Below are 19,219 nucleotides of genomic sequence, written 5' to 3'. Positions count from 1 at the left end.
TGAGGTTGGAGCTGTTAATTGGCAAGGCAGTGAACATGTAAAGTCACCATATTTTAATGTATCTTCTATGGCTTTTATAATCCAAACACACCTGCTTCAATCATACATTTCACATTGCTAACTAATTTCTTCTTGGCATAGTCTAAACCTAATCTTCTCAAGCTAATGTGCACTTAAATCACCCCAGGATTTTGTTAAAATGCAGACTCTGATTCAGTAGGTCTGTGCAGGGACTGAGATTCTGCATTCCTAACAAGCTCCCAGGGGGTGACACTGCTGCTGATCCACAGACAATGCTTTGAGGATCAAGGCTCTAACCCCCTGTCATGTCAACATAAAACCATTGTTGAAGTGTTAGCAGTTTTTAGAAAAGCTCCCTCTGCTCCTTACATAGAGTATCTCCTAACTATAATTAAACATGATGAAAGTAACACCAAGAGAAGTAAGATTCAATAGTGTCCCCCAAAAAACCGATGCCATGAAAGGGTTACTACTTAACCTTTTTAATGTCCAAACACAAAATATCTTTGTTCCTTCTCTGTAGGTCTTCTGCTACCAGAAGACCTTGGTCTGAATGTGCAGTAAGAGTTTCCCAAAATGTGCAGTAAGAGTTTCCCAAATATTCAAGACTGCCATTCTTAAGTCTCCCCCATACTTACACTATAATAACCCAGACCCTTCCTGTATTCATGGGAATTAAATGTCTTAATAACTCTTAAGGGTTCCTATGACATCTGTTTACTTTTTTAGTTCATTAGAGTCTACAACTTATCATCAAAGTCAAAAGCCACTAGACCATGAGACTTTGAGTTCCCACTCACCCTATACATCTTTTGTCATGTGTCAGTTTCAAATTATTCTTCCACAAAGGCAAGGTTCCTCTTTGATCCCTGTTTGAGCTATCTTCTTTGGTGGGTATTCTTTCTTTCTTCCTCACTACTCCAACCAGATCAAGTGTTCCAGGCATACCTATTCCTAAGCATGTGGAGAAGACATTATAACTCTTCCTAGCTGCTATTCAATACCACCTTAACTACGATAATATGTTATTTGAGAGGCAGCCTTGTTTATTTTGGTTTTCTCTTGCACAGTTATTGTGTCACTTTCCCTGATGACACTACAGTGAATGGAACAGTAGTGGAATTGTTTTTTTCATGCAGGACATTTGGAAGGCACTGGATACCTTAGCTTGCTTGATGTCGGAGTCTGGAGAGACTTCTTCTAAATGTTCCTTCCTACTTCTTAACACTCATGGTCTCATTTAGGTTAATGCCAAAGATGATGAAGGTGTCCTTGTTGGATCCTGGGACAACATCTATGCCTATGGTGTTCCCCCATCAGCCTGGACCGGTAGTGTTGACATTCTGTTGGAATACCAGAGTACTAAGAATCCAGTCCGGTATGGTCAATGCTGGGTTTTTGCTGGTGTCTTTAACACATGTAAGTAACCAACTGAGTAACATTTTTTTAATGCAAAGGGAATTTTACTTCAAGACATTTTATCTATAAACTGGCAAAGAGACCTAGCAACCCCTGTTATCTCTCTAGAATTTATGGATGGCTATTCTGGGATGCAGTCAATGCATAATTAAATTGTACTGGGACGAATATGCTCATAGTTTCTCTTTGACTGCAGAATCTTTATAGAAAGGATGATGGACTATTTCCTACATAATCCATCACTCAACACCCAGAGAAATGAGGGGGAGGGGCCCGGGGGAAAGAAATTTTGTGAGGGAAAAGATATGCCATTTTATTTTCAGTAAACTCCCCACCACGTTTTAAAAAGACTAAATTAACAAAATTTTAAATTATAAATAATAAAATATATATACTGTTTATTCAACATTGAAAAATGTTATAAATATGCTTATTAGCCTCCTATTGTTTATCACTGAGAAGTTTTATAAATATATGCACTTAAGTTTTACATAACTGTGAAGGGATTGTGACAGGTGGTCCCATCTCCATTTTTACATATGAATCTCAATGTCCCTGAGCAATTAGCTATCAGAAGTCAATGAACAATCTTTACTCCCCAGTTTCCCTTCTAGTTTTTAATCCACCCAACATCTAATCTATAGGGGAAAACATATGAGAACAGAATTATTCTCCTTAGCCTCATGCATCATTTTTTGAAATGGCATTTGCTTGTCTAGATCTGGACAACATTATTGTTAATTCAGTGAATATTTTTAAAAATACATTTATCTCACTATGTCTTCATCATTGGTAATGATTTCCATTCACTTGCCATTTCTACAGCCTTGGAGAAAATATTAAGCTCAAGTTGGAGTGTCCTTGCTGCTTGCTCATTAATAAAGAATTTTTTTTTACCTATTTAGCATTTTTCGTTTTAATCAAAAAAACCAAGGAGGGGCTGGAGGCTGGAAGCCAGGATGAAGCCATTTTTTATAAATGATCATGAAGCCTCACAGTTTTAGCTCAAAGTTGCAGTAGTCCAAGATTAGTCAGTGATATCCAAGAGGGAAGAAACTGTGAGTTTTGTGTTTTGTGGTTTGGTTTTCTATGGCATTCAACTGGGTAAGTTTATTTTCTTAGTCATTTGAGTATACCTAAGGGCTAAAAGAATATATTTCCTGCAAATAGAGGCCAGTGTATCAGGTTCCTAGAAGTGCTGGCCTCTTATGTACTAGACAGAAGCCGAACTTCATGATGGGCTAACAATTAGAAGTAGCTCCCCTCCCTCACTGTTCCCAAACCCAGACCATGTGGAGGGTGCCCAATGGGAGTAGCCACTCATAGGAAATGCCTCCAAGAAAATAGAAAGGACCCTGTCTCCTTTGTGTCTTCCTGCTGCCTACAATTTCACTATCCCAATGTAATTCTGTCAGGCTTAGAACCAGATATAATAGTGAACAGCTTCCATCCATTTATGCCTTTTGTATGAAAGAGTCATCAGGTCTTTCCTGAAAACAGTCTTTGATGTTAAGCTAAGAAATGGCAGAAGTACAATGTGAGGAAGTCACAGTAAGAATAACCCCCAAGAGGGAAGTTAGGAGGAAGGCAGTACTGGCGCCCCAGTATCAGGTTTCACCTGTTTTAACATGAGTTTAGCAGACTCTGGAACAAGTCTCATTCTGGGAATTAGTGGTCAGCCAGAAATAGAACTAGGGTGCCAATCATATTACTGATAAAACAGTGCCGTAAATAGGGTCTGTGAATCAATAGAGGAAGATGGAAGTGGGAAGCAGGTGGTAGCTGCAATCATTTTTGTTTAGGGTAATAAGATTAAGTGCATAAATGGGGACACTTGATTGCTACCAGACTTAAGTTTGGACTTCCAAGGTTGTTCTATTGAAGGCGGTGGATAATCTTTGGTTAAAAATGCTAACCTATTCTGAAGGGAGAAAAAAAGGCGAGCCGAGTCATTAATCTTAAAATTGTCGGCTGAATTATTTTCAATGAGCCCTGATGTCTGGCATCCTGGGAGCCAGGGAGGGGATTTGGATTGAGTTTAATCAATAGGTACATATGGCAAGAGATGCATCCAGGTAATTTATTATCTAGCAATTAAAATGAATCTGTAGTGTCGCCCTCCACCAAGTGTCACAAGAGCAAATTCCAGCCAGGAGAGCTAACATCACTAAGGACCTCTTTTATAGCTTCCTATTAGCTGAGTTTAAAAAAATATATTTTTTCAGCAACATAGTCCCAGTAGATGAACTAAAATAATATGACTTCAATGATTGTAGGATTAGCAACTAAACAATTTTAACCCTGTTATTGGGATCTTATTCCTTTTATTCCACTTATTCTGAATGATCACACAGCAAGATTTCTCTCTGGAGTCCTAAAGCTTGACAACTGTCCTCCTTCTTCAGTAAGGGACATTTGAGGACAACACCTACAAAGGGACTTTTCTTGTTGGTAAAGGAGGAAGTCCCTTATGAGAGGGGACTGTTCACTACGTATTTATTCAATTTTGGTGACGGGTTTCCTTGTAGTCTGTCCTTTCTTGCTTGTAGTTTTGCGATGCCTTGGGATACCAGCAAGAGTCGTTACCAATTATTTCTCAGCCCATGATAATGATGCCAATTTGCAAATGGACATCTTCCTGGAAGAAGATGGGAATGTGAACTCCAAACTCACCAAGGATTCTGTGTGGTGAGTTTGATTTCCAAGGGCATTTGCTGATATCAAATTAAAGTGGCGTTACATATTTACTACCAGACAGACTGGGCCTAATGTTTCTTTCCCTTCTATTTTAAGGACTGTTCAATACCATAGTCAGAAATGTCTGATTGGCAGAGATTGTTTTCAGCTAATGAATGAGAAATGTTACTGAACAGGCAGTTTACGTTTCTAGTAATAAAGATCAATCATTGCATTTCGACACCAACCACTGAAAAAGGCCATAGTTTTAGCTATGGCTTTAGACTAGAGCCCACACTAGTTGCTCTCTACTTTAGAAAAAGAAATTATGGCAAATGGCAGAGATATGGGAGCCCAGCATTCTCTTTGTTGATACTCCAAGAGTAATATACCTAACAATTATTAAGCATGTACTATGTACCAGTATTTGTGTGTACATGATTGTATCTTATTCTTTGAACAGTTTTATCATATGGGTGCTTATTATTATCTCCATTTATAGATGAGGAAACTGAGGCCCAGAAAGGTTAAAGTACCTCAAGGTCAAATACCTGATAAGCTGAGAATAAAACACAAGTGCACCTGACCCTTAACGAAATTTTTTTTCTGCTTTTGCAGTATGGGATTGCTCTTTCAATGTAAAGATGTGGTTCTACTTGATTTGTGATTTCATCTTTCAATCAGAAATAGAAATGGGAGTCTGGAGCTCCTGGGTGGCTTAGTTGGTTAAGCATCTGACTTTGGCTCCAGTCATGAGCTCATGGTTCATGAGCTCAAACCCCACACCGGGCTCTGTGCTGACAGCTCAGAAACTGGAGTCTTTGGATTCTGTGTCTCCCTCTCTCTGGCTCTCCCCTGCTCATACTCCATCTCTCTCTCTCTCAAAAATAAACATTAAAAAATCTTTTTAAAATTATTTTAAAAATAGAAATGGGAGTAAAGTTGAAATTGTTACTAATACCAACCACATAGTTCCTTCACTGCCCTGAACAGCTGCATCACAAGCTGGCTACAGGGAGTTTAAGAACCCAAAGAAATTTCCTTTGTCCATAGGACCCACTCAGTCCAAAACAATACTCTTTTTTATTTTATTTTTTTTTTAATTTTTTAATGTTTTATTTATTTCTAGGAGAGAGAGAGAGACAGCGTGAGCAGGGGAGGGTCAGAGAGAGAGGGAGTCACAGACTGAAACAGGCTCCAGGCTCTGAGCTGGCAGTCAGCACAGAGCCCGACGCGGGGCTCGAACCCACGAACCGTGAGATCATGACCTAAGCGAAAGTCGGACGCTTAACCGACTAAGCCACCCAGGCGCCCCTTTTTTTTTTTTTTTTTAATTTTTTTAATGTTTTAACAATACTCTTTTTTAAATTTTTTAAAAATGTTTATTTATTTTTGAGAGACAGAGCATGAGTGAGGGAGGGGCAGAAAGAAAGGGAGACACAGAATCTAAAGCAGGCTCCAGGCTCTGAGCTGTCAGCACAGAGCCTGACGCGGGGCTCAAACTCACGAACTGTGAGATCATGACCTGAGCCGAAGTCAGACACTTAACCGACTGAGCCACCCAGGCGCCCCCAAGACAATATTCTAAAAGGAGGGGAGAAATCCAAATGTAAAAGATACTTATGGAGGTCTGCATGGGGGGAAATTGCCAGGCATTGAACTAGTTGGAATTTCCAAGCCAAAAATGTGTCTCCTATGGTTGTCTTTATAAGTAATAAAGTTAAAACACTGTCAGTTGTAAAAGCATCCAAATGGGGATAGGAGGAAGTTACAAGCTCATTTTAAGAGAAATTAAAAGTTAGAAGTGACTTGACTCCCCCATGTTACAGGAATGTATCCCAGTTGCAGGAGCAGCATTAACTTGCCAGTACTGGTAAACGCTCATTTGAGGATGTTGCAAGGAGGAAATCACCAAACTAGTAGCAGAGTGCTACTATGAATAAAAAACAGTGCAGTTCATTCGAAGGGAATGAGCTGAGCAATGGTAAGCAAGAGAGGACAGGCAAGACAAAACCTCACCTCTGTAAATTGAACAGCAATTTAAAGCAACATTTAAGCCCTTGGAATTAATAGCGGCCCTGCATGTATATGGAATGACAAAAACAGACCAAAATAGCTGCCCCAAAATGTGGTGACATTTTGTCACTGTTGTGACAGTGGAAAATGAAAAAATGAGAAATATTCAGTATTTGGCACTGCGCACCTTTTCTTTACACACACACACACACACACGCATGCACGCACACACAATACCTTCGTAGCCAACTGCGGTTGGAAATGACTCCTCCTTATTCCTTGGTCTAAATGCCTCCATCATAAATCCCAGTGGGCACCCTAACAAATAACCCAACATGGCCCTAAACAAAATTGGTACCAAAAGCTGATAGGTCTTGCTCTTGGTAACCCTTTCCTCTTTCAACCTTCTACTCTGAATTCCTTTCCCTGTCCCTGTCTCACTCTGTTACATCATTGCCTTCCACCAATGTCCCATCACCCTGGTTCTGTGCTCCCTGGTCGGAGACCCTCATCTGTCCTCCACCACCAGACCACTGTCCTAGGCTCCTCTTCCTTCCCCTTGCTTGGCGCACGGTGGGTTTTCAATATATACATGGTGACTGATGTCTTACTAACCCAACTTGGGACACAGCTGACAGTAGAGCACAAAGATTAAAGGGCTCCGTAGGGTCTGAGTCCAAAGCCTGGCTCTGCCACTGACCAGCTCTGTGACCTTGGGCAAGGCATAACCTCTCTGTGCCTCTTTCCTCTTCTAAAGCAAATTTTCTATTTCACTCAGCACAGAGCCAAACATAACAAGTGCCTAATGAATGTTAGCTTTTATTATTGTCTTCATTATTAGTCACACAGCTGGAATCTCTTGGAGGCAGTATGTTGCCATCAACCTAAGCACAGTGAAGCAGTTGGAAAAAGAGGGGTGTGTCCCATGTCCTAAGATGACTGAGCTATTTCTGTCACTTTGAAATATTTTTGAAACAAAAGCAGAAGTTTGTGTCTACCCCAACCTTCCTGGTGCAAACCCTCCCGGTGTAGACCCTACAAACTATAGATGTTCCATAAAACCAAAAGTATTTCTGAGACACTCCCTGATTGAAAAAGCTGGTGAGAACTTTCCCTGGACACAACAGTCAGTACATGGTCACCACCACCGCAACCCCTCCTCCACCCACAGCAAACTCTGGCTTAGACAGTTACTTGCTGTATGACCTTGAGAAAATGACTTCATCTCTCTGAGGCTTCAGTTTCTTCATCAGTAGGATGAGGATAATCATTTACTGAAGGGGTAGCTGTGACAATTAAATGAGGTGATAGAGGTTACATACTTACCATAGTGCTAGGGCCAGAGTCCTCAGTGTTCCTCAGTGCTAGCTCCTTAGATTAGTAATGGCCACTGGTAAGAAGCAGGAGCTGCCTGAGCTGTAGGTTGGTGGGGGCAGAAGGCTGACAGAGGCTGAGGTGAGGGCAGAGAGGCTTGGTAGGCATCATCTGACCATTGATAAGCCAGTACAACATGGCTGATAACACACGGCCTAATGAATCTCCTAGCAGGAGTCTCAGGAGCAAGTACCCTCCCCCAAGGCCTTTGATCCACTTCCCTCCACAGGCTCCAGTCAAACAAACTTGCCCCAACCCCCTCCTGGTTTGTGCATGGTTCCTGACCTCCCTGTCCTGCCCCCTCTTCTCTTTCTAAAGGCAAGCATGAAAATGACTTCTTGGTGTCTCTGTCTTGTGCCTCCACCAACTTTTCAACATGGAGGTGTCCTGATGGTACACAGTTTGTGGTGAATTAATTTGTGCAGTTGGGTCACAGTGGCCCAGGGTATCCTCTTCCCCATGACTCAGCCACATCCAGCATGCCCAGAGCAGAAGTAAGCAAGTGTGAAGGGTTCGGAGGGAGAACACAAGAATGCTTTCAAGGGCACAATATTCTCAGCGCTCCCCAAGGCCAAGGTGAATGAAGTGTGGGTTTCAGCCCATGCCCTGACTCTTCTCCCTCTAGCACCACAGACCATCGAGGGCTGACTGCTTATTTGCCTGCTTCCTGGTTTGCCACCTCAGGTCCCTGCATGGTGGATTTCCCCTCCAAGAGTGTCTCACCTCATAGGGAAGCAGTCATTTTGCACAGGGTGGACACACCACTGATGCCCACAGAGGGCAGAGTCCTCTTAGCGATTCAGCAGAGGGAGGGGCCAAGGCACTTTGGAAGGGCACAGCTGGGCAGAGTAATTGGACCTCACTGTAGCAGATGAAATTCTGAGAGGGCCAACACAAGGTAACATATCCTGGAAGGAACAATTTAAGCAGCCTGTTCCCCGTGTGCTGATGGGTATTGAATTATGTGTAACCTCTGGAGGAAGGCATCTATGAATCACTGTGGACAGTTTAATGAAGATGCTTGCATGATGTTTAGCTGCAGTGCAAACAGTGAATAGGGATATGAGAGCTCGTTGAGGAGGGAGAACACAGCTCACTCCGATGGGCACGAGTAAAGTGACAGTTTGGCCTCACCTTAAAAGAGCTCAGTCTGATCACCTCATTAGATGACTATCACGGTGGAAATGGAAACAATTTTCAAAGAAAGGGATGGTGGCACTTATTAGTGTCATGAAGGGATTTCCGCGAATGGCTCTTCTCCTTGTAAATGAAAGCGTTTATCCTGTGTCCTTTTTGCTGGAGAGGATGTAGTCAGATTTGATGATTCTGGGAAAAAGAACTATGCCCACCTTGTGGCTAGCCCCTACCAGACTGCAGCTTCCACAGCAGGAGCAGTGTCTGATCTAATTTATTTTCACTCGTTTTGCCAGTATGTAACAGGGTGCAGGGCATAGAGCAAGGACTTAATAAATTGAATTGGTTGGAAAACATTTTTAATGCTCATTTAATGGAATAAATGTAATTTAATTCATTTAACAAACACTATTGTGCACTAATATGTCCAAATACCAGACGCTACGGATTCAGAGAGAAATTAGTCAGTCACTACCCTTGAGGAGCTGGATCTGATGTTTGTGGATGAGACAATCACATATGAACTCTATAAAAAATATAACATGAGCCAGAAGGCACAAAGATGAGGGAAAGGGGCTTCCATCCTAAGCTCAGGGGAGCAAAGGGAAAGGGCTGTTCACATGGGAAGTGGCCATGGACCCAAAGTCATTATCGCCCTGCAATCATATGGCTGTGCTGTTCATGGATGGAATGCCAGGGAAATGACCTTGGCTCACACATGAAACTCAAGGATATTCCTGTAAAAATCTAAAGCGCTGAGATGAGACAACCAGAGATCAATCTGCTTCAAGAAACAGACAGGAAGGAATGAAAGCTCATGCGGAGTTAGCCTATGTTCTTATGACCACAGTTGTTGAATATCAAAACTTGTTCTAACTCAGAATCCAGCCCCTTGCTACTCCTTCCTCTACACCATCAAGAACACCTGGCTCTTTGTCCACCTTCGGAAGGAGTTGATGCCCCCAGGCTGTGCATTCAGTGAGGAGTAGATAGAGTAATACTCTTTAAGGGTGGGGATGGATCCCTATTCCCCATTTCTCACCATGTTTTGTTTCTCTATCTTCTAGGCACTGTCTAATCCCTGCCTCCCTCAAGACAAACCCACTCCTCACTCTCTTAGTTTTAGAGAATCCAACAGCCAACAGTGTCCTAAATTCCCTCTGGGAGCCAACAACTTTCTAGACCCTGTGACTCATTTTTGTCCTACTTCTAAGCCACTCCTTCCCATGTTCCTTTCCATCTTGCTCACATTCCCAGTCAGAAGTTGTTCAACTCCTGACAATGGAGCTTCAGGAGAGGCAGGCCAAAGCATGTGCTGTCCATGCCCTCAGGATGTGAAGAGAAGGGGGCTGAGCACATGCATGTACACTAAGGCCCATAGCTGACCTGTCTGCTTCTCTAAGTCCAGCTGATTGACCAATTGGCAGAGGTAGAAAACATCCTAACTTGAAGTTTTAAACATTTTATATGATATTAAAGATAACTGGGAAAACGGTGAACACTGAAACAATGAACAAGTCTTTGTTTCCTTTACTGCCTTTTCGTTTGAAATTCAGTAGGTTTAATTAAAGTGGCATTTTCAGTTTAATTTTTGAAAATAATTGTGAACAGGCAAATTTGTACTTACCAGTTTCAGCTCAAAGTGGCAACAATCTAACATTAGTCAGTGATCCAAGTAGAAAGGAATCACAATTTTATTTTGTTTTTCCCCAAGGCATCATGGAAAAACACTAAATCAAGTCAAACTATTCTTGTAATTTTCTTCCTATCTCTCTTCTCTCCATGGTGTAAGGTAATATGATTAGCTCTGACACTAATTAGCTGGGTCACTTCGGGCAAGTTGCTTGATTTCTCTGGGCCTTAATGTTCCCATATGTAAATGTATGAGTTTGGTCTTAATTAGCTCTAGGGTCATTTCTAGCTTCCCCTCCAAAAAAAGTTTTAATAAATTTCACTGTTCTTCCAGCAAGGGCTTTCCTACCATAGTTCTAGAAAGTTCTAGCAAGTAGAAGTACCATATGCTTCTACTACGGTAGAGCACAGTTCTATCACTTACACTCTATGAAGACCTGCTCAGCTGCACAGGATCAGCTATGATCCACTCACTCACATATATGTGCTGCTTTGCAAATTGACTTCACATCAGCTCCCAAGGAAGGAAAAAAATCAAACACACACCACAGAAAAATTTTGTAGTTTCTGGCATCAGTGCATCTTGTTCTTTTAAAAACTTTCAACTTCCTTCAGTACTTGTTGGAAAGAGTATAGTTGTTATTGTTTTATTTTTTTCACTCTAAATGCAAAAATCTCTGCTACAATGGGTAGTATTGACTCTATCAATAAAGCTCTTTGGAAGCAAGTTTTAGAGCAGAAATTAAACAGCCTTCACACCTGGAGGCCAGCACAGGGTATAATACTGATCCTGATTCTCACTGCAGTCTCTGCACTGGGCATAGTGGTTTGCACATTGTAGGTGTGTTTTTGAAATTTAGATTGATCTATCTTGTCCATTGCTTTAGAAGCTTGGTGTGTTCCAGCTAGTTGGACTTTCCTATTCTTGTATTATACTAAGTTTAATTTCTGTTATGTACAAAAAAGAATTATACAAAAAAAATGAATTCCAGATTAAAAAATAGAGAAAATATTCTGAATATAGACCAAACTACTTACAGATGTTTGTAAAATTAATGTGATGCATCCAGGTTACCAATTCTGACCATCTACCAAAGATATATCTTTTCAAATCAATTGTCTTTTTAACATTACCATCAGCCAAATTGTCTTTGAGGAAATTCCCTGGAATAAGACCATGAACTCTGTCACTAGGGAACTAGAATATGCAGTCTGAATCTACACCAGAGCCTTGAAGAAAGGATGGAAAAAGTTATTTGCCACCTCTAAAGAATCAAAATAGCTCATGCTTCTGGAGTGCTTTCAGGCCCACTTAAGAGAAAACAAGGAGGGAGTTTGAGAGGTTAAACAAAATTGAAGGTTATTACAAATACCTCTCAGGAAATTAGAATAAAAGAGAAAGTGGGAGCCATCTGCTAAACCACATAAAAATTACTAAGATATTTTCCATAATAAGAAAAATATCATGTTTTGGTTAATCATATATTCTGCCTAAGAGAGTCATCATATATACCATTCAATATTTACCAGTTTTTAAATGAGAAGCTAATAAAATATAGGGGCCCCTGTGTGGCTCAGTTGGTTAGGCGTTGGACTTCAGCTCAGGTCATGATCTCATGGTTTGTGAGTCTGAGCCCCACATCGGGCTCTGTGCTGACAGCTCAGAGCCTGAAGCCTGCTTCTGATTCTGTCTGTCCCTCTTTCTCTATCCCTCCCCAGTTCGTGTTCTGTCTCTCTCTGTCTCTAAAAAATAAATAAACTTTTTTTTACAAGGAGCTAATAAAATATACACTACATAAACTATACTGAATGTATTAATTTCTTTTGATGTTTAATAAAACCTCTAGAAAAACCTTATATAAATAAGAGCTATCAACCTTAGAATATTATGTTCATAAATAGCTTTATAATGCAAAATAGTAATTTTGGTACCTATTGAGACTGTTGGCTGTGTTTTTTTTTAAATCCCTTCAATAATTATGGATAAACGTGGCCAGAATTTATTATAGGCATTTTTTATACATTAGAGTTACCCAAAACAAATCTAAAAATCCAATTTTTTCTTCCTTTTCAGATGGGATATCAATTCCTAATTTGCCATGCCAGAGAGTAGTAAAGAGGGACAGGGTCTTATGTTCAAAGTGAATCCAGCACAAGGAACCCAGAAAAGTAACAGAGAGCCTTCTGCTAAGAAGTAATGGCAAATGTAGTTCCTATGGATGGGTGACATCTACTTCCTGAACATTTAAGAGTTGTTTGTTTTGTTTCTGCTTTGCTTTTGCCAAAGTTAATTTTATTCTCTGTCTTAGCCTTTTTCTGGCATCATAATAAAAAAGTAAGACAGATAAAAGAGGGAAGGTATCAGGGCACCTGGATGGCTCAGTCATTTCAGCATCCAGATCTTGATTTCAACTCAGGTCATGAGCTCAGAATTTCTAAGTTCAAGCCGGTCACCGGGCTCTGCTCTGACAGTGAAGCCGGCTTGGGATCCTCTCTCTCCCACTCTCTGTACTGCTCCCATGCTTGTGTACTCTCTTTCGCTCTCACTCTCTCTTCTCTCTCTCTCTCAGAATAAATAAATAACTTTAAGAAAACAAAAGAGGGGTGCCTGGGTGGTTCAATCTGTTAAGCGTCCAACTTAGGCTCAGATCATGATCTTGCAGTTATTGAGTTCAAGACCCACTTCAGACTCTGTGCAGACAGCTCAGAGCCCAGAGCCTGTTTCGAATTCTGTCTCTCCCTCTCTCTGCCCCTCCCCCTCTCGTTCTTTCTCTTTCCCTCTCTCTCTCTCAAAAATAAATATTAAGAAAAGAAAGGAAACTATCAAAAGAAGAGAAAAAGAAATCTATGTAATCATCCTCCAGTATTTAAAAAATCATTATTAATAAGGCTGCTATAAAATGCTCTTAATAAATATTCAAGAAACCCGTACCTGGAAGCTTATGAAGAGAGTGGAAAGGCTCAGGACTAAGGAAAGACACACTCCCAGGAAACCTTATAAATGGAAACAAACTTCTTAGGTACTATCATACAGTATATGCAATTGAATACATCTGGGCTGGCATTTATCCAGTCCATACTGGTAGAAGCATACTGATAGGAGCATACAGTATTTAGACTGAGTGTCCTTTCTGATTGGTTGTGGCTTTGGCTCCAACTGGTTCATGTCTGTGTCCGAGCATTCATTAGTTATTCTGATTATCACTATATACATATATATATATACCTCATAGTTTCATTTTGGAAGTTACAGATTATCCCCAAGCCCACCTCCCATTTTCAACCCCTCGATTGGCATCTCTCATGCTATGGCAGACTGTGCTTAAACTGATTTCTCAGTACTCATTGGAGGACCCCATCCCCGCAAAGGACAAGCAAAACAAATAACCTTCATTACTTCTCTTTTTTCTTGGTGAGCAGTTGGTTTCTATGGTGGGTGGGAGGTGGTGCCAGCCTGGTCTCCACCTGATTGGACCTCTGACTTTTGACTGAGAAGCCTGGAGAGATTTTAAATGTCCCTTCCTGGTTTTAGCATTCCAACAGCCCCTAACTATGAACATCTGCATTCTGAAGTAGTGTAGTGCTCCCAGCAACCAGCTCCATAAAAGATTATTCCAGCATGCCTCCCTTTCTCTGAATAATTCCTTTTTGTTGTCTTGCTTCATTACCTTTCCTAACTGACAAGTTTTTCTTGGTCCAAGCTTTCATTACCTCTTTGGAATGTTTTGTTAAACAAGCCTCAGAATCCACCAACTTGTCCCTACTTCTTTCAACAATTCCCACCACCACCCCCCCCCATGCCGACTGCCATTGGAGGAGCCAGAGCTAAACCATGTCAGGGTGCACTGTCATTTCTGTCACCCATCTCATTACCTGGATTAAGAGTATATCAAAAGAGCCGGAGAAGTGAGGTTGTGCCTATCTGCTATAAATATACAAACAATTTGCAAGATAGATAAGTACCATTCTTCCACCCCCTGGTATTTTTAAAATAAAGGAATTCAAACATTTGGTTTATACTTGAAGTTGGTCCAACCCGTCTCCTCGAGGGCTTTCTCTCAATCTTATTTGTGCCTTCCCTTGAGCCATAATAAAGCTGCAGAAACAGGGTTAAAAGCCCATGGCTCTTTCTTTTGTTTTAGGGAAAACTTTCTGGACAGATTGTAAATAAGATGACCCTGTGGAGTGTTTAAGCAGTTAGTCAAGTTAAAAGCAGTAAAGGACTGCCTTTATTAAATTATCAACTTCACTGTCTTTGAACATCTAGCACACAGAGCCCCAAAGCCCATCTTGATCTCAACTGTGTTTTCCGTCCACTTCTCCATCATCCCATGGGCTCTAGCAACTCTAGATATGACCTGAGCCAGTGGTTACAACCAGGGCAGATATTGAACTGTGCTCTATTTTCTTTTAATAGAGAAATAATAGTCCACTATGGGGTTTTTTTGGGAGGGGGGGTGGGTTTAGTGCATGTTTATTATAAAAATTTCAAACATTACAGAAAACAACATACAAAAGTCAGAGTCAAACATAGTCTAACTACTCAGAACATTTCCAGTATCTCCTTAAGCATCCTTTGATATGTCTGTTTGCATATCATATTCTTTTTTTTTTTTTTCTGCATAACAAATTACCGAAAACTTAGCAGCCTCAAAGAACACAAGTTTATTTTCAGTTTTTCTGGGTCAGGAGTTTGGGCATAGGTTAACTGGGTCCTCTGCTCAGGGTCCCAAGTACTGGCAATCAAAGTGTTAAGTGGGGCTGTGGTCACATCTGATATTCAGGGCTCTTTTTAAAGAGCTTTTAGGTTGTTGTAAAGATTCAGTTCCTTGCAGCTGTAGAACTCATGGAAGCTACCATCTTCTACAGGGCTAGTAGGAGAATATCTCTGCTGCTTCAAGTCTCCACCTAGCTCTGTCCCTGATTAAAGAGCTTACCTGATTAAGTCAGGCCCACCCTGATATCTCCCTTTTAATCAACTCAGAGTTAACTGGTTACTTACCTTAGTTACAAAATCCTCTTTGCTACATAAAGTAACATAATCACAGGTATGATACAGCATCCTATTCTTAGATTTCACCCACATTGAAGGGGAGGAAATTATACAAGAGTGAAGGTCACTTAAAATTCTGCCTTCCACACATGTCTACATGCATAATGAACACATACACAGTGTGTGTACAGGGGTATGATTTTTAACACTTAATATGCCATAAGTATCTTTCCTGCCTGATAAATGTATATCTGCATTTTTGTGGCTGCATAATATTCTGTTTTGTGTTTCAAAACAATTATGTATTATTAAGAGTATTTCTGATTTTTCCTTCTTGCATATTATACAAAATGAACATTCAGATGTACTTGTCTTTGCACCTGTGTGATTATTTGCTGTACATAAATTCCAAGGAAACGGGTTTACTGAATCAAAGGATAAACTAAACCAATGTTACAACAATCCATCCAACGGTCCCTCAGCAATGCATGGTGCTATTTTTCCAGTGAGGTTCTGCCTTTGGTGAAGATTCTGTGGATCCTTTGTACCAATTCTTCTGAGTTATTAGCATCCTTGAAAGGAGTTCTAGAAATCACTAGCTGTCAGTGTAGGAAACCTACAAAAAGTAACATAAAGCACTTGTCACTTGTCACCACCATCATTATTCTCCCTCAAAAAAAGTTATTTTCAACTTGATTAAATAACTCTAGATGAAATGGGGGCTTTATTTTAATTTCCACACCACTTCTTTAGAAACCAGCATTGAGAAAACTAGATCACTTTGAAGGTTTGTAATATTCTTTTACCTTTAAAGTAACACTGTGCATTCTGATTGTAGAGTGGGAAGTCAGGTTTCAAATGAAGCCTCTGAGAAAATATAAAACCATGAATCTTATAACTAACAAGCAAAAGTTTAATTACACCTGCCTTGGAGATGTCTTACACTTGCTAGGGGTTGTCCTTGCCCTTCACCCAAGCAATACTTTTCGAGTACTTCTTAAGGGCTAGCTTTAGTGCTGGGAATATGATGGTGAACCAGACAGAGCCCCAGAAGTGAATCACTCACACTACGAATGCATAATGAAATTACAAGATGAAAACAGAAAGACTATGACAGATCTAGATAAAGAAACTTTAAAATAACCTTTCAGGAAGCATATGCATTTCCAAACCTGCAGAGCAAGGAAATGGAATTCAGAAATGTCTGTAAATATTAGCCCCTTTCACAGGGGACCTTGAAATCAAAGACAAGCATGTGTAACCAGAAATACTTAACATCCAGCCCAAAGGGAACTGTTGTGGCATGAGTTTTCCCTGGCCATTCTTGAGCAGAGAGAATGGCATGATTTTTAAAAAACCCATGGCTTCTGAGGTAGCACCCTCCCACTCTGTTCAAGGCTGGTCTGGGAGCACAACCATTGGCTTCCCACCCACTGTCTAAGGACCAACCCCAACCTTAGTTCCTTTTCTGAGATCTGAAACGCAAAACTTGTTTATCTTGTTCAAGGCTAACCTGGCCCAGGATATTTGAATTTAAATAAGGAGATTCTGGTGCCTATTAATCTAGGGTAGTGGTGTAACAGTGGAATCCTAACAAGAGCCAGGATTGCTAAACACAGATTGCCCACACGGATTGTGTAGGAAGCAGGACTAGGTCCATTTGGGATTTTGCAAATGTTTCATTGCTGTTTCTCTGGATCTCTCTGCCTAATGATGCAACTTTTACTGTTCTGAAGGAAGGCCAGCAGTCGTGTTTAAGCTCACAGTGACCTTTCTTCCATCTTCAGAGCAAAGATGCAGGTTCTCAAGTAGGAACCAACCTCATGTGCCTGTCCCAATACCTCCACACCTTGACCTTGATCTACATCTACACCTCGTTCCCCCTGTGGATAATGCCTCCCTCCCCACACCCATGCATAGTGTGGCTCTCAACCTCATCCTCCTGGTATTTCAATCTCCTTTTATTTCATCTCCTATTCTCTCTTCCTGCTTCCTGTCCACTGGTCCCTCCTCCATAAGCACAACAATCTCTCCTAATGTGAAAATCACCAAAACAATCCTCCTGTGTTGCATTACGTTCTAGCCACTGCCCTATGTTCACAACCTAGATCACTCTGAGGGGAGAAACCTATGCTCCCTGTGCTCCCTTCCTCTGGCTCTACCCCCACTCTCCTCCACCAGGGGTGCAGTCGCCAGTAACTTGTCCAATCCTGACTGTCACATGTGCATGAAAAAATGTCTCTAGGATTTTACCTCCTTTCTCACGAGCACCTGAGTTCATCACGTCCAAAATTGAACTTGTCACCCACCCAATACACACACACCAACACAAATCGTCTTCTCTTCCTCCTTCATTCAGTCTTGGTAAATGGAGCCAGCATATTCCCTGGAAACACGTAAGTCTTCCCCCGCTCATCCTGCTGCCTCACCACCACAAGCCTGTTGGCGGTACTCGCCTGTGGCTCCTGGCCCTCCCCATGGGGGTGGAGGCCACCTCAGCTCTGTCACCCATCTTGCCTCCCCGCCCACCTTCCACAAAGACAGATTTGCAAATTTAACTTGCCCAAGAATAGAACTCAATCATTTGATTTGGATAAAAGAATCTCACAGTCTCATCCTCCCCAATGGCATAGCTCATGGTTTAAGAGCATGGGCCCTAGAACTCTACAGCTAACCAGCTGTGTGACCTCAGGTAAGATTCTTAACCTCTCTGTGCTTCAGTTTTCTCCCATGCACACTGAAGTTAAGAATAGTAGTACTTTTCTAATAGGGTATGGGAACCTCAGATGTACCAATGTACATAAAAGTTTGACAATAATGCCTGGCACACAGTGAGTGCTACACTATTTGTCAGCTTTGTAATTCCCTGCCCACGCTCACTTCCCACCCCTCCTCCCCCATGCACACAGAGATGTGAGCATGGTGCCCTCATGCCACAACAAACAGCATGCAGTCCCCCAGATACACCATGTGGGCTATTTCATGCCTCTACAATTTTGTTCTTTCGTCTCTTGTTGACTTTCTAAACTCCTACATTTTTCAGGACTTAGCTCAAATATCACTCCTGCTGTGAAGCTTTTCTTCACACCCTGAGAGTTGCCCCACTGAGACCCAGTGCACCCCACACCAATTTCCACTGTAGCTAAAACCACTGCTATTAATTATTTTTAAAAGTATGAGACTTAACTATTTTTGAGCACTTATCACATTCTGGGCTCTGTTCTAAGTGCTTTACATGCATTATCTTGTTTAAGCCTCACAGCAAATTGGTTTACTTGTTCGTTACTCCTCCTGGATCATGAGAGTCTATGGACAAGAACCTAGGTGCTGGTCATTGTCACATCCCCAGCATCTAGTCTGGTACATAAAGGCTGCATAGTTAAATTAATAGCTCTGACTTGAGCCAATCAAAGATGAGCCAAACTCAGAGATGGGAACATGTACGAATTCCTGACTTTGAAGGACATTTAAGCAAAGGATAAGTGGTAGTTGGATTTGAAATTCATCAGTGCTATAAACAAAGACTGCAAGAATACCTTACCCTGCTGTTAAATCGTTATTACTATATGAATATTTTCTATAGCATGGACGGGTTAATGTGCTCTCATTTTTTTCTGTACTGTCATATAAATTCAGCTCTTTCCAAGGACATAATAATACAATTCATGATGACATTTTATTCCATGATCTTGCCTTATGGGTCACATGCAAGTCCTGAAAAGTTTTGCATGGCCCTCAGCTCATGGGCTGCCCACCTTTCATAAAGGGATAAGAGATACTTGTTCTGACATCCTTTTCTTCTTGTTGGACACAAAATGGAAATTTGCCACAAATTTGAGACAATTATAGTCAGGAGTTAATGTTATAGTTTCTATGGCAATGGCCTAAGGCCATAAACACAAGAATTTTGTTGCTTAATTGTTACAAAAAATATGCCTTTTATAAATCTAATAT

The 19,219-nt window shown here is 41.1% G+C and overlaps 1 protein-coding gene across 1 annotated transcript in view; it reads left to right on the top strand.

Moving 5' to 3' along the window:
- Positions 1–19,219, top strand: part of LOC120227298 (coagulation factor XIII A chain) — a gene marked incomplete at its 3' end in the record, with an annotated part of 72,630 nt that overhangs the window by 29,086 nt on the left and 24,325 nt on the right. Inside the window, exons 4-5 of the mRNA XM_039225438.1 lie at positions 1,266–1,440; positions 3,990–4,128. Coding sequence (XP_039081369.1) covers positions 1,266–1,440; positions 3,990–4,128 — 314 coding nt within the window. The remainder of the gene's footprint in view (positions 1–1,265; positions 1,441–3,989; positions 4,129–19,219) is intronic.

This window comes from Hyaena hyaena, unplaced genomic scaffold (assembly GCF_003009895.1).
Source record: "Hyaena hyaena isolate Hyena2069 unplaced genomic scaffold, ASM300989v1 scaffold_2145, whole genome shotgun sequence".
NCBI classification, from domain to species: Eukaryota; Metazoa; Chordata; class Mammalia; order Carnivora; family Hyaenidae; genus Hyaena; species Hyaena hyaena.
Note: the sequence above shows the minus strand (reverse complement) of the source record. Positions and strands in the feature narration are given on the sequence as shown.